The 16,491-nt window shown below is 40.1% G+C and overlaps 1 protein-coding gene across 1 annotated transcript in view; it reads left to right on the forward strand.

Annotated features, from left to right (window-relative positions):
• Window positions 1–16,491, forward strand: part of kalrna (kalirin RhoGEF kinase a) — a 201,911-nt gene that overhangs the window by 146,270 nt on the left and 39,150 nt on the right. The window contains exons 45-54 of the mRNA XM_077728636.1: window positions 6,324–6,419; window positions 10,612–10,730; window positions 10,814–10,880; window positions 14,756–14,859; window positions 14,936–15,005; window positions 15,081–15,167; window positions 15,373–15,465; window positions 15,536–15,586; window positions 15,719–15,796; window positions 15,996–16,181. Coding sequence (XP_077584762.1) covers window positions 6,324–6,419; window positions 10,612–10,730; window positions 10,814–10,880; window positions 14,756–14,859; window positions 14,936–15,005; window positions 15,081–15,167; window positions 15,373–15,465; window positions 15,536–15,586; window positions 15,719–15,796; window positions 15,996–16,181 — 951 coding nt within the window. The remainder of the gene's footprint in view (window positions 1–6,323; window positions 6,420–10,611; window positions 10,731–10,813; window positions 10,881–14,755; window positions 14,860–14,935; window positions 15,006–15,080; window positions 15,168–15,372; window positions 15,466–15,535; window positions 15,587–15,718; window positions 15,797–15,995; window positions 16,182–16,491) is intronic.

Genomic DNA, 16,491 nt, shown 5'->3' on the forward strand with positions numbered 1-16,491 from the left:
GAGACAACATATTTTACAGTTTTTTTTGTTATAACATGAATTTCACTCTCTCTACCCGTATTCTATATGGTGTACAGTGTTCCCTCGGTTATCGCGGTTAAGGACCACCCGCAATAAGTGCATTTCCGCGAAGTAGGGGTGCCCCTTCAAAAATGCTCAAAGAAACGTATAACACGTGCCCAAAACCACCACCAGGCTAATATGCTGTTCATTCAGGTGTTTTATTCCACATCTGAATGCAGGTGTTATGTTGGTGCATACAAACAAATCAAATACAGTATATATACAGTAAAAAACAGTAAAAAAAACTTTAAATGTAATAAATGTAAACTTTTATTCAGAAAACTCAGAAATTCAAAAACATCATAACAGTCTGGATGGATCTTCCGCAGTTCTTTTGCGCGTATTACTTCGGATTAAGTTTCCATCCTGGCTGATTTTCTTCGCCTTACAATCACGGATCCAAATAACCAGTGCATTTTCCATTCGCACCATGGCCTTATTTTGGGTGTTCACAACCCTTTTGGCATCTTTCGTGAAAGATGTTGCAGCAGTTTTGCGGATGTTCTTCTCCTCCTTCTTTATGTACCGCACCGTGGATTCATTAAGGCTACATTGTTGAGCTACGCTCGCGTAGCTATTTCCTGCTCTCATCCTGTCCAATAAACTCACTTTTTCGGTAATTGTCAACATCTTTCGCTTTTTCTTCGGCTCACTAGATGCCTCAAGGGATGGAGAGCGTTTGGGAGGCATCATGAAGGGCTTCACAAAACTTTTACGCTTAGCTTTAGCTTGGCGAGAAGCGTGCTGTATGCTAGCACGATATCAGCGTGGACTGAAAATGGGCATCGGGAGAAGCTTGGGCTTCCGGGGTGAATGGGCCAATGGGGAGTCAAGTAGTCAGTGAGCATTCAGCTTGCGTTTATGCCCGTGATGCGCATACGTGCATTCTTTGTGTTTGAAAATTTTGTAAAATGATGCGATTACTAATTCTAATTGAATATTTTGTTTCCACATCCTGTAAAATGATGTAATTTATAATTTCAATGTAATATCTTTAATTTTTTTTCCTGAAAAAAAATCTGCAAAGCTCTGAGTCCGCGGTAGTTGAAGCGCGAAGTAGCGAGGGAACAGTGGACTGTATACAGGGGGGATAAAAAAAATCTATACATATATAAATATATAAATATATTTTAATTAAATTCAAATTAAGCATTTTTGCATCCCTATTTCGCGGAAATTCACTTATCGCGGGTGGTCCCGGTCCCCATTAACCGCGATAACCGAGGGAACACTGTACTAACATGAAAGTCAGAAAGGGCGTCCCGAAAATATGAGATTATACTGGTTGAAGCACCAATACACAGCCCTCGTGACTCAGAAAAGGAGAGGCACATCCCAGCATGGATGCATCTTGAACTCCATTCATATAAAATTTACTGAATGATAAATATATGTGGCGGCCTGGCAGCTTAAGTAGTTAGAGTGTCGGAAAACCAAATAATTTCGAATTACCTATGTTTATTTGTGGCATGAATCCAATGCCACAAAGGACCTTGGGACATCTTAAGAAGAAATAATAATATTTCTAAGTTCTAGCAATAGTAAATGCTCACTCTGCTTTTTCACCTGGATGGATCTGGAATGTATCTTGCAAGGTGGGGGTTTGTTAGATATGATCTACGGGGTTTTCAAGCCACAATCCAGTCTCTGATCTTCTGGATAAAAAATCTGATAGTTTTAGAAATGATAAGAGAAGTTTTTCCAGAAAAAAATATTACAAAACTGGGCAGCACATTCCTTCACATCTCGTAAGTATCAGCTGATCCACCATTGTGCTGTTGATAATTAATAAACAGATCAGTGGTGGCCGCACTTTGTGTTTTTGCCTTGGAAGCAGCTGTACTCACTGTTCCATCAGAATATGTTCAGACAAAATTTGAAAAGTACCTTCCTCCTCTTTCATGTTTTTCTCTCAACTCCTTAATAGTTAGTGTCATAGTATTATGTAAAGTATGAAAGTTTTAATCCATCTTTATCCACGGCAACATCGCACTTGTAAATGAACAAAGAAAAAATATGCAAAAGACGCACACAAATATCATCACAATACGCGTAATCCAAGCTTTAGAATTGGCTCGCCACATCACTTGTAGGTCTCTTGAAGGCACGCGTGTTCTCCGCATTGTACACTTGCAGCGGCTTAAATTTACAATCACCGCTCGCATTAGCACACAACGCTAGCGTTAAGCGGTCCATTATGGGTTTGTGTCCTGGTAATGCCTTCTCTCCTTTTTCCAAAAAAGAACAGTTTCATCGCAGTTGAAAACTTGCTGGGGATGTAACTTTCCGTGGTGATAATCAAGGCAAATGTCTTGATGTGTCCTTCTGCTTAAGGATGGTGGAAATGGTTGACGTATTCCTCTCGTATTGCCTAGCGAGCTCAGTAACACGTACCCCACTCATATTTTTCAATTATTTTGCGTTTCGTGTCCATTGTCAACGCCTTTTCTTTGCAGAACTCTGCCGATCCATAGTAATATTATTTACCTGGTATGTAAATGTAACCAAAGCGGGGGGAAACTGGGCTGGTGGGGAAATGCAAAGTTCGCCCAATGGTCGTAGAAATATTTTATACACGAAAGAGATGCAAAAAAGACAGTGCCATCGCATCTCGGGCGAATTATTTGATCGAAATTTTTGTCGTAAGACAAGAATGTCGTATGATGAGCGGTCGTATCACAAGGTTCGACTGTACAGTGGTATCTCTACATACGGCCTGCTCTATCTACAAGATGCACGCGATACAAGAAAAAATTCTAGCAAATAATTAGCTCTAGATACGAGGAAAATGTCTAGCAAATAATTAGCTCTAGATACAAAGAACATTTCTAGCAAATAAATAGCTCTAGATACAAGGAAAATTTCTAGCAAATAATTAGCTCTAGATACGAGGAACATTTCTAGCAAATAAATAGCTCTAAATACGAGGAACATTTCTAGCAAATAATTAGCTCTAGATACGAGGAACATTTCTAGCAAATAATTAACTCGAGATACGAGGAACATTTCTAGCAAATAATTAACTTAAGATACGAGGAGCATTTCTAGCAAATAATTAGCTCTAGATACGAGGAGCCTTTATAGCAAATAATTAGCTCTAGATACGAGAAAAATTTCGAGAGGCGAGAAAGCCTTTCAGAAGGTGAATTTATCAAAAATTGAATATTACAGGCTGCACATATTGTCTGTCCAGAAAAGCAAAGTCAGTTCAACCTCATCAGCCTTTCTGCCAACACCGTGGTAGAGCGCATTTCTGACCTGTCAAGTGACATTTATGATCAACTGTGTGAGAAAGCGCAAAGTTTCAGTGCATATTCAGTGGCTCTTGATGAGACCACAGACATCACAGACACTGCCCAGCTCGCAATATATGTCCGTGGTGTTGATGACAATTTTGAAGTGATGGAGGAGTTGCTCACAGTAATTCCAATGCATGGCCAGACCACCGCTAAGGAATTATTTCACTAGCTGTGTGATGCCATTGAGAATGCTGGTTTGCCATGGAAGAGCTTTGTTGGAATAGCAACTGATGGAGCCCCATCAATGATTGGGAGGAAGAATGGACTGGTAGCACTTGTTCAAAGAAAACTGGAAGAGGAGGGTGTGGAGGAGGCCATAGCTCTGCACTGCATTATTCATCAGAAGGCCCTTTGCAGCAGATGCCTGAAGTTTGACAATGTGATGTCTGTCGTTGTGAAATGCATCAACCAAATCAGATCCAGGGGCTTAAAGCATAGAAGCTTCCGTGCTTTTTTTGGAGGAAATGGAGTCTGAATATGGGGATGTGCTCTACTTCACGGAGGTGCGTTGGCACAGCAGGGGAAATGTGTTAAGGAGATTTTTTGAGTTGAGAACAGAAGTAAAAGACTTCATGGAGATAGACGGGTTTGCTGTTCCTGTGCTAAGTGATCCCAAATGGCTCATGGACTTAGCTTTTCTTGTTGATATCACACATGAGCTTAATGTACTGAACAAGAAGCTACAAGGCCAGGGGCAACTTGTCAGTGCTGCCTATGACAACGTGAGAGCATTCGGCACTAAACTTTTGTTATGGAAAGCCCAGCTCTCAGGCAAACCATTTCCATTTCCCAGCATGCAAGGCTCTTGTGAATGCAGGCACACCATTCAGTGGTGAGAAATATGTGGAGGCCATTTCGAAGCTGCAGCAGGAATTTGATCACAGATTTGCAGACTTTAAGACACACAAAGCCACATTTCAAATGTTTACGGACCCCTTCTCCTTTGATGTGCAAGATGCCCCTCCTGAGCTTCAAATGGAGCTCATTGACCTGCAGGACAACTCTGCACTCAAAGCCAAGTTCAGGGAGGTGAGTGGAGAAGCAGACAAGTTTGGGCAATTTTTGAGAGAGTTGACCCCCAGCTTCCCTGAACTGTCCTGAATGTTCAAGCAGACCATGTGCCTTTTTGGGAGCACATACTTGTGTGAGAAACTCTATCCACCTTGAACTTCGATACGTCCAAGCATAGGTGCAGACTTACTGATGAGCATCTTCAAGCTCTATTGAGGGTCTCCACTGCTTCCTCCCACACGCCAAATGTGATTCAACTATGTGGGAAGAAGCGCTGCCAGGTCTATAGGGGCAAGAAGTAGGCAAGAAAAGCTGTGTCCAGAATATTTCATGTTCAATGTTCCATTCAAGTTCAGAAAGTTAAAATTTAAAGAGCTGTTAATACAGACATTTTAAACGGAATAAAAATAATTCGTTTTCTCTCCTTAGCCAGCCACTGTATATCTACTGTATGCTCATTATTATTTTATTTTTTTATTACTGATTGATTTATTCTTTATTCATCTTTGAGTTAATTTATTTAATTCATTATTTTTTGTTTAAAAATTAAGATATTTGATAACGTTGGAATGTTTTATCAGCGCTTTTCTTGTGGAAATCCTGATGCGGCCCAGTCTCACCCAGACTGCCTCTTGCGACCCCCAGGTAAATTGAGTTTGAGACCCCTGCTCTATAGCATAATTCAATTGATTTGCAACTTTTGTGCAACGTTCAATATTTGGGTCCTGCTGCTCGATCTTTCTGTTTATAGATTGTACTGACGGTCGAACAATTCATGTTGTAGTATTCCCGTGCAACACTCACCACTTTCTCACTTGCATCAAGCAACTTTATTATTGCCACTTTCATTTCAAATGAAATGTCTTGCCTCTTCCTTGCATCTCCCTCACTAGAAGTCTTTCGCTTTTCACCAACTATATTGAATAATGGATTCACGAGATATTTAATGATAGAAATGAAAAAAGGTTCTCTGCGCACTGGAGATACGTCATGCACTTCCGCACTGCAACGAACTGGGCAGAGGAAGGTGGATGCTGGGTGAGCTGAGCTCACAGCAAACAGCCAACCCGGCCGGGAGAAGGTATAAAAATGTAAAACAGAAAAGAAAGGTAAAAAAAATTAAAACAAAATGAGAATTCAGTTTTGTATAGTTATATTGAAATTATGTTTGAGAGTGTCTGTATATGTTAATCCAATTTAATTTAAATTTGTTCGGTTATAAGTGTGTTGTCGTGGATTAAGTCAGCGACCCCACCCCCCCTCTCCTCGCCTGCTTCTACATCATTCTGTGTACCCTCTGCGTCTAATTTTAATTCTATTAAACGCATTTTATTACTATTAAACCACTAGGTATTTGTTACCAAGTAAAACATTTTTTCCAATCCATTATCATGTTTTTGGTGTTTTTTCAAAGGGTTGGAACAAATTTATTTGTTTTTAGTTCATTTCGATGGGAAACGTTCATTCGAGTTACGAGAAGATCGACATATGAGCTCAGTCCGGGAACAAATTAAGATAGTATGTAGAGGTACCACTGTACTATGGATGTTTTTCACTGGCGGACAAAGCGGAATGTGCCCTAAGTGTTACGACTTGTGTAAAAATGAGATCTGACATGCCAAGTGTAAGAGCTACAAGCAGAGGGATCAAAGCACTGAGACCAGGAAGGATGGGTGCTAGGCTCTGACATTGCTTTCTCCCCTAAAACTGACCAATATATCATACATTAACACACGGCATTCTCTATGACCTAGCAAGCTTTCTTTAATGTGGACGTGATCATTACTATCTTTTATATGGTCCTACCAATCACATTTGAGGTACTCTTTCTCCTCCAGTTGGGTGTACTTTCCTGTCAATTTTCCCTTTTCAATCCTTTTCCTATCTCAGCTATTGCCATCTTTCCTAACATTGTTGTTTTTGTTTTGCCTCCTCATTTTCCTCTTCCAGTCATCATCTCTGCTAACATCTCTGCAGTCATCTTCTGAGGTGCCCTGTGCTGCTGAACTGGTTAGCGCCATAGAAAAACTGGTTAAAACAAATATGGTGAGTGAGTGTGTTTGTGGATGTGTACATACATCTGATTGTAAAAAAGAATGCTTCAGATATGAAATAAGATTGCTTATTATTTTCCCAACCAGTTTTTTTTTTTAATTCAAGCGGTGAACTATTTTCCTTGTAAGTACAGTACTGAAAGTATTTACAAATTTATTATATTTAGAATGGTCCGGTGGTATGAGTGGTTAGCGCGTCGGCCTCACAGCTCTGGGGTCTTGGGTTCAAATCCAGTTTGCTTGTGCGATCAACTGGCCTCTGATTCAGGGTCCCCCGACTCTGGCCAGGAGTCAACTGGGGTTGGCTCCAGCACCTGCGTGACACTAATGAGGATAAAGCAGTTCATAAAATGAGATCAGATTATATATAGATTATTGTCAAGATATTTTGTACTTCCCCCAATTTTTTGCCCCAACTTGAAATTGGCCACAGGAAATACAAGTAAGGTCGGTAATTCATGTGATTTATGAGTGTTCATGCTCTCAGCACACATCCATATTTAGTTTCATTCACAGTTGTTTATTGGTCAACAAAACACAGCACAACTAAAATTCATCCAGACATATAAAATAAAAATAAAAGCACATGTAGATTACACAGTGTGCAGCATTAGCAGTACTAGATTGAGGCTAACGCTGCTGGACTAACCACTTTACTAATGGCACTCCTCTCCAAAATGCAATCTTCGCTAAAAGGTGACACTTCAAACGTGAAAATTCGCAGTTTTCGAACATTTGTAAACATTCATTCTGTCATTCATTTTCTAAACCACTTATTCTCACAAGGCTCGTGGGGGTGCTGGAGCCTATCCCAGTTGACTTCGGGCCAAAGGCAGGGGACACCCTGAATCAGTGGCCAGCCGATCACAGGGCACAAGGAGACGGACACCCATTCAACCTCACACTCTGATAGATCTGAAAATACAACATCAGGAACAGGTTAAGAAAGACTGAGATAAATTTAATAGGAAATAGGTTTATTACCGGACTGCAGGATGGTGAGAAAGCTCAAACAGCTGTTAACCGCTCACAGTCTGTCATCCTCGCAAATCTCTCTGAATGAACAGTGGGTCAGTCTTTATATAGGAAACAGGGCATAGTATGGTTTCTATGACAACGACCAAATTTTGGGCAAAGTCTGATTAATCAGTGGTAAGTCTCCATGGCAACGACCAAACTTTGGGTGAAGTCCGGTTATTCAGTGTCAAGTCCCCATGACAACGACCATACTCGGCGCAAGTTTCTTATAACAACGATGTTTCTATACTTACAAAAACTAATACAATATGAAAAAGCAATTGCCAAGCGACGTTGTCATTTTATGTTAATGTTATCTTATAATTCCCTCCTGTTGTAAGTATAAAAACATTGGAACTTCTTTTGTTAGCGACGCTACTTTTGAACAAAATTCTTCAAAAATGATTTTGAGCTGGAGTTTTGACCGACCGGAAGTGGGCGAAAACCCTTCACGCAGTTGAGGGAAAATTGTTCCCTTGACCTCCCGCTGGGGACGTTCGCCTCATGGTCTGGTGTCTCAGAATAGGGAAGACATATTAATCAGTGTTAGACAAGCGCAGCATCAGGGTCAGATTGGGACATGGATTGTTGCATGTGTATATGAGTTAGCGTTAGCTGGGTTTCAACAATCATGGTACATTCGAATGTGGCATTTATGATGAATCTGCAATCAATGGTCTCCAGATGTAGGGTGTTCCTCGCGGCTCCTACCGAGGGGAACGGAGCCATTAGGATTTTGGAGGAGACTGACCAGTGTCGACCAAACTCGGCGCAAGTTTCTTATTCAACAATGTTTCTATACTTACAAAAACTGCTACAATATGAAGAAGCAATTGCCAAGCGATGCTGTCATTTTATCTTAATGTTATCTTAAACACTCATATCAGCCTAACATGTATGATTTTGGACTGAGGGAGTAAACCAAAATACCCATAGAAAACCCATGCAGGGCCTTACGGCCTGCTGCTCCCTTGACCCTGTCACCCTTGCAAAGCAGGCCCTGTCGGACACCCGCCCAAATATGCTGACTACAGTGGATCAAAAAATGAGCAGAGGGGACCGGGACAACCCGCGATAAGTCAATTTCCGCGAAGTAGGGATTCCCCTTCAAAAATGCTTAATTTGAATTTAATTCGAAAAAAAATTACATTTTTAATTTTTTTTTTATTTAAAAAAAGATTACCCCCCTGTATACAGTACACAATATAGAATACAGGTAGAGAGAGTGAAATTCATGTTATAACAAAAAGAACTGTAAAATATGTTGTTTCAATGTAATATTTGTATTTTTTGGAGAAATCTGCGTAGCTATGAGTCCCCGGTAGCTGAACCGCGAAGTAGCGAGGGAACACTGTAATCAAAAACACACATAAGCAGAGAAAAAACTGTGGCTGAAGTGGGCAACATGTTATTAGCATAGTCAACCCAGAGCAGGTCTTTGCTCTATGTTTTGGGATTCTTTGACACAAGACACCAGAGAACAATTTCCAGCTGCTGCTTGAGGCATTCAGTCTACCTGCCAACCTCCATCGACCCCATTTCAGGAGTACCCTTGTCCTATTTTCAGAGTTTATCAGGGGTGAATGCGACTCACAAAAAAATCGATATGCGCTGAAGTCGCACAAGACTAATCGTTCTTCAGAACTTGTGACTCGGATGATTCTCAATGCACTCGTGTTACCGAATTCTTCCGGTTTACAGTCCAGTTGAATCAAGGTGGCGGTGAATTTCGAGGCATTTGAATTGGAGATGTAGTATTTTCTGAAATATTTCTGCAATTAGAAAGCATCAGGTTTTCATCAAGATACTTATTTCTTCTTTCAAATTGAAAATTTTGATATTTTTTATTTACAATGTCATGGGATTTTAACGTCCTTATAATATTGCCCCTAGTAATGTGCTTTTGATTCATACACTATCTCAGAAATACCATTTGTGAAGATTTTCTCTTCAAAGTAACACATTTGTACTTGTTAAAACCATGAATATGGAGGTGAAAATTGGGAATCAGGGGGCGACTTATACTAGAGCAGTGCTTCTCAATAATTTTCTCTTAGCCCCCCCCCCCCCCCCCCCCCCCTCTAGCAAGAAGAAAACTATTCGTCCCCCCCCCCACTTCCCACCGTGACTATAAATAAAATCATGTTATAAAATTGTTATAAGTACAACATTTTATCCTTATTAACATTAAAGAAAATGAAAAAAAGAAAGAAATATAGTCAAACTTACAAAGAATAACTTTATTAATTCTTGTTTTAAGTCTGCAACAGAAAAGATTTTAAGTGCAGCAATGCCTGAAATAAAAAATAAATGACAGCGCCACTGCCAGCTACTGTAGTGGATGCGCAATTACACTTTATACTAGATTGGCACAGAGCGCAATTCCGTTGGACATTTGAGAATAAGAGCAGAACGTGATCTGGAGGAAATGCAGGGTTTGGCAGTTACTACCCTTTTTCAGATTCCACACAAAAAAAATGTCTTTCCAGGTGATAGAAAATCTGTTTGGTAAAATATCGGTTATTTGGCTTTGAAATTGGGAAGAGAGCTTGATAGCCATTTTTGACCAATTTGTTGATCTCAAAGGGCTCTTAAAATGAATGAGCAAAAACTTTGTAAATGCAAAATATCAAATTATTCAATTTGAAAAAAAGAAATGTCTATCTTGATGAGAAGGTGAAGCTTTCTAATTACAGAAAACATTTTTTTTACCAGAAGTTAAAGATTTTGTGGTAGCCATATTGCTTCTTATGTCATAATATTTCTGTTATTTTGATGGTTTATATTACTCCAATAGTTGTCACTTTCAAACTTATAATAGAACTAAACAAAAAATCGAAGTGGAATTTTATTTTATTTCAAAATCAAGGCGACACGTGCCTGGCCAGTCAGAGCACGTTTAACTAGGTTTAGACCTAGGTAGGATTGGTATGCCCCGAGCAAGCAGTGACGCATGTAGAGGTACCACTGTATCCTTAATCTGTTGATGTGCCTTATAATAAATGTCTATGCAATTTAAAAACAAAGATTTCTTGTTCTTTTTTTTAAATCTTGGTGGCCAGCAGAATACAAATATCACGCCCCATGCTTCATCACACTTACAGATACATTTTTCAGTTTGTTTAAATCTTTTTGTCTGTTTGTCTGGTTGTTTTTTTTTGTAATAGACATTAGAACCTCGATCACACCCAGTCTTCACCTCACTCTCTCCCCTGGAACAAAGCACTCCGGTCCAGTCCCGCAACCCTGAGCTGGAACAGCGAGCCAAAGCCATGAGGGGGCGTATGTAAGTAAACTATCTGGGCTGACTTTTATCAGACATACTCCTCATTTATTATCAACGACATAGTGAACTTTCTTTCTGCTCAGGTTTGTTCTTAATGAGCTAATACAGACAGAGAAGGACTATGTCAAAGACTTAGGCATTGTGATTGAGGTGAGTTACACAGAGGTGATGATGATCACCACATGAGCGTGATAATTATTTTCTAGGGTTTGTTCTTTCAAAAGAGAGGATCCTGGATTATTTAGATAATTATGTTCATAGCAAGGTGGTTAGGAAGTCGGCCTCCCAGTTCCGGGGTCCTGGGTTTGAATCATGGCCGGTCCACCTGAGTGTAGTTTGCATATTCTCCCCGTGTATGTTTTCTCCGCAAACATGCATGGTACGCTGCTTGAACACTCTAAATTGCCCGCAGGTATGAGTGTGAATGGTCTCCTCAAGCCCTGCGATCAACTGGTCACCAATTCAGGGTGTCAGCTGGGATAGGCTGCAGCATCCCCCTGTGACACTTGTGAAGATAAGCGGTTCAGTAAATTATGGAATGATTGAACGGCTGTTTTCACTGAGTCCTGGTTTTGCCCATTATTGCATTATTTGCAAACAAAGGGTTAATCACATGCTGACTAACTGTCGCGACTAATGGCTGCAATTCGACTTCCAAGACAAGTTTCTATTTACTGATACAACATCTACCTTACCGTACCTTGTCGGACAAAAAATGACTGAATTGAGGGTATGGCTTATAAGCGCATAAAAACATGACATGCACGAAACTGCAAGTTGACAACGATAACACGATGACGTCGCAACAAAATGGCGCCTTTGTGACATCACGAAGCAAGACAATGCAGCAATATATGGTAATTTATTTCAAAATAAAGAAAAGATAAACAGATAAAACGGTAAATAAAATGTATTTTGACGTCCATGAATATAATTTAGGGAAAAAATAAACCGTATTTTGCATAAAATGGGCCATCTTATTGTAGTTAAATGTGCTCTGACCCTAGATTTTACCATGTTAGCACATCACAATAGTTAATTAAGGCTGATCGAAGGTCTGGCAACACCCTCCTTTTCGGAACACAGAGAGGAAATAATTGTACATTTGTGATAATGAAATAAAACTAACTTACGCTTTAACTTTTTAATTTATTTCTTGTTCAAAAGTGACAACTATTGCAGTAATATGAACCATCGAAACAAATCTAGATATTTCCACATTAGGAGCAATTTGGCCACCACATCTTAAACTTATGGTTAGAAAATTGTAATTTATGTCGTTAAAAAGCATCGGGTTCTCATCAAAAGAGACAGTTCCTTTTTCAAATTGAATAATTTGCTATTTTGTATTTACAAAGGTTTTGACCACCGGTAGAATTAACTATTGTGGCGGGGGAACAACCTATTGATGTTCAAACTGATAAACTAACTTGTGGAAAATATCCTTGTGTGACGGTTTTCTAAGCCTATGGTCATATGGAAAAGATCCTTGTCTGATTTTTTTTCTAAATCTATGGTCATCTGGGGAAGATCCTTTCCACTAATTCTCATCTCAACTCATTTTCTGAACCGCTTAATCCTCATTAGGGTCACGGGGGTGCTGGAGCCAATCCCAACTGTCTCCGGGCCAGAGGCGGGGTACACCCTGAATCGGTGGCCAGGCGTTCATGCATGTTTTTGGAATGTGGGAAGAAACCAGAGTGTCCGGAGAAAAAACACACAGGCCCGGGGAGAACATGCAAACTGTACACAGATAGACATGACCTGGATTTGAACCTAGAACCCCAGAGCTGTGAGACCGCCACGCTAACCACTCGTTCCACCAGGCCGCACCCCTTTCTGCAAATCATTTGAGTAAATATGAAAAAACTTAATTCGGGGCTTGCCTCCTGCCTAAAATCGCATTGTGTGCATTTTGTTCAAAGTCCAATACCTTTTGCCCTGAATTAGTTCCTTGTGTCCCTCAACAGATATACAAAATGAAATGATAGATTGTAATTAATTAATTGGTTATGGGTTACATTCGAATGACATGTAAGCTAAAGAGGGCATGTAAAAATAAAATAAAATACATGCAAGAAGGTAAAAAAGGAAATATGCTAAAGAATTGTTTTTCATTTTAATTGTTGTTACTGTTTCTGTTTAACCTCAATTCCAATGAAGTTGGGATTTGTGAAAAAACTTGAATCAAAAAGAAAACCATCAGCCTAGTACACAAGATGGAAAACAATTTGGGTGACTACCGCCCAGTAGCTCTCACATCAGTCATCACAGAGTGCTTAGAAAAACTAGTTGTGAAACATATTAAATTCTATTTCCCCTCATCCATGCCCAGCATCAGTTTTCATATCCACTGGAGATGCAATAACCAGCACCCTCCACGATGCAATGAGCCACCTTGAGAAAAGAGGGAGCTATATGAGAATGCTCTTCATTGACTACAGCTCAGCCCTAAACACCATAATACTAGACATTTTTATCCACAATTTCTCTGACCTGGGGCTCCCTCTTTCCATCTGCTCCTGGATTAAGGACTTTCTGGTGAATCAAACCCAACACGTAACACTGGGGCGCCACCTCTCATCCGCCCGTGCACTCAGCACTTGCTCGACCCAAGGCTGTGGGCTGAGTACACTGCCTTACTCACTTTACACACACGACTGCAAACCACGCACTCTGAGCACATAATTTTGAAATGTGCAGATGGTGGTGGGGATGATCACAGAAGAATGAGACAGCCTACAGAGATGAGATCATCAGAGTGGAATGAGACGGCCTACAGAGATGAGGTCCTCAGACTCAGCGAGTGGTGAACTCTCAACAACTTGACGCTGGACGTTTACAAAACAAGAGAACTCCACCTGGAGATCCGACAGAACACAGCCGCTCCATCCACCCTTTACATCAACGGCAAAAGTGTGGAGTGAGTGGAGATTTTACATATCTCTGCTGACCTCACCCTGATAGCAAACATCACAGCACTCAGCAAGAAGGCACAGCATAGGCTACATTTCCTGAGAGTACTCTTGAAGGAGCAACTAAACACCAACCTGCTGGTGACCTACTGGTCATATATTGAGAGCATGCTGACCATTTTCGAAACCGCCTATTCTCACAAGGGTCACGGGTGGTGGAGCATATCCCAGAAAAATCATGAGAACAGGCACCCTGAATTGACGGGCAGAAAAAGATGGTAAACCATTCACTCTTACACCTGGATTTGAACCCTGGACCTCAGAACTGTAAGGCTGACGCGCTAAGCACTCAGCCGCAGGCCGCCTTAACAATGAAAGATCTATCTAATGTTTTTTTTCTAAAAGAACAAATTTCAAATTATACCCATTGCATGTGGACATGTCCGAAGTTAGCAGGTACAACTGATACGAGGTGGCCTCATGGTAAGAGAGGAGAGAGACCATCCCATTAACTGACATGGAAAAATACACACAGAGGACTGTTGTTTGTTCCTTAGGTTTACATAACGATCCATTGTAAAATGCTCACTCACTGTAGAGATTTTGGTCAGGGGATTTGAACCCTTGTTTTCTAAAAAGTCTGTAGTTAGTCAACAGCAGCTTTGCTTAAGCTTGAGAAGGGGAGAAATGAAAAAAAAATACATTCATACGTTTGCAGTTACAAACATGTTTTCTGACACCATGTTGTTGTTGATTTTAGCGGGTCATAAAAGATAAGGGCAACACTTGCACAATAAGAGTGTACCATCTCTTCCAATAAATTGGGGCTCTTTGTAAAATGCTCACACACAGAGGCGACTTTTGAGATTCGTACCCTCTCTGTTTGTGAAAGGAATCATTGCCAAAGCCTGAGAAGGAGAGAAATAACGTCAGCATGTTGTTTACTGAATTGTGGAATACGGGAAATGTGCATATTACAGGCATTGTGATATTGGTCCCTGCTAAAATGGGGAACTGACTGACTTAAATCTGTGTATTCTGAAGAATTTATCACAACATTCTATGACAAAAAAAGAGTATAGCTTGTCTCTGATTTCAACCTCCTTACAGGGCTTTATGACGAGAATAGAGGAAAAAAGCATCCCTGAAGATATGAAAGGCAAAGAGAAGATTGTTTTTGGGAACATCCATCAGATCTTTGATTGGCACAGAGAGTGAGTTACAAAGAACATTGTAATTAAACACCTGAGGTCTTATGTAATTGGTAACAACACTCCTGTGTGCGGGCAGCTTCTTTGTTGGAGAATTGGAAAAATGTCGAGACGACCACGAGCACCTGGCCGACCTCTTCATCAAACATGTGAGTGACACAGATGAGGAGGCCATTGTTCCCCATGAATGATCAATCTCTGACATATTTGTTGTTGTTTTCCAGGAGAGAAGATTGCACATGTATGTGGTTTACTGTCAGAACAAACCAAAGTCGGAATTCATTGTAGCAGAATATGACAATTATTTTGACGTGAGTTACTTTGTATACTGTGGTTAAAGAATTAGACAGAAAAAATCCCCAACACACTGACACATTTTGCATTCTGCCCATGGAGTAGTGTACTCTTTCCTCTCTCTGAAAATATTTCCCACTCAATCCATTTGCTGTTTTTAGGACAATAGATAACCTATTTATTAATTATGACGTAACTTCTCCTTTTTGTCTCTCAATGCAGGAAATCCAGCAGGACATTAAATCCCGGTTGACAATTAGCGACTTCCTTATTAAACCAATCCAAAGAATCACAAAATACCAGCTACTACTTAAGGTAGGTGTGTATGTCTGTATATGTTACTAGAAGAGACTGTTTTCTAACGTTGTGTCGTAATACCCCAAAGGACTTCCTTAAGTATAGCTCCAAGGCGGGAATGGACTGTGAACAAATAGAGGTAAGAGCAACTCCCACTGTCTCCCATTGGGACAGAATTCTAATGCCCTTTTATAAATTAAATGACCAAACTGCATTCATTCCAGTAAAAGAGCACCTTTTGACGTCCAGAAACTGTATTTTCATGTTATAGAAAGCAGTAGATTTGATGTCTCAAGTTCCAAAACTGTGTAACGACATGATGAACTTAGGACGGTTACAAGGATATGAGGTAATATTTTATACCTGAAAGTGTATAACTGGTGATTCAAAAGAATCTGCAGTAGAATACAATCTGTAATATAAACATAATATATCTAAAAAGCATTTAGCCTTTGAAAATATGCTTGAAATCTTCAGACACCGTGTGCCAATTTTGCTTCGAGAGTAAAAACCAGGCAGTACTGTTAATCATTGGTGTTCCTGTCAAGGGAAAACTAACCAGTCAGGGCAAGCTTCTGCAGCAGGAGACATTCTACGTGACTGAGCAGGATAGCGGCGTCTTGTCCCGTTCAAAAGAGCGCCGGGTTTTCCTTTTCGAGCAGATCGTCATCTTCAGCGAATTGTTGAGAAAAGGCTCATCCACACCCGGATACCAGTTTAAAAAGAGTATAAAGGTACTTGAATCATTGTTAACCATGAAAACCAAAAAAAACAAACGCAGTAAAAGACATTGAAAAAATGCTGATCGATGAACATTCACATTATAGTTCAATTGTATGTAATATCCAGCCTGAATGTAAAGAAAGCAACAAATGTATTGGCTATTCCTGCCATATAACTGCAGTAAACTATGTTTAAATTTCGAACAAACAAGCTTTGATGTTGTTGATTAATGAGGACAGCACTTAGCATTGTTTCTGAAGAATCGAATAAAAGACTGGATTGTCAATTGCAAATGAACAAAATATTTTTTATAACCAGTAT

This window comes from Stigmatopora nigra, chromosome 11, assembly GCF_051989575.1.
Source record: "Stigmatopora nigra isolate UIUO_SnigA chromosome 11, RoL_Snig_1.1, whole genome shotgun sequence".
Classification (NCBI taxonomy): Eukaryota; Metazoa; Chordata; class Actinopteri; order Syngnathiformes; family Syngnathidae; genus Stigmatopora; species Stigmatopora nigra.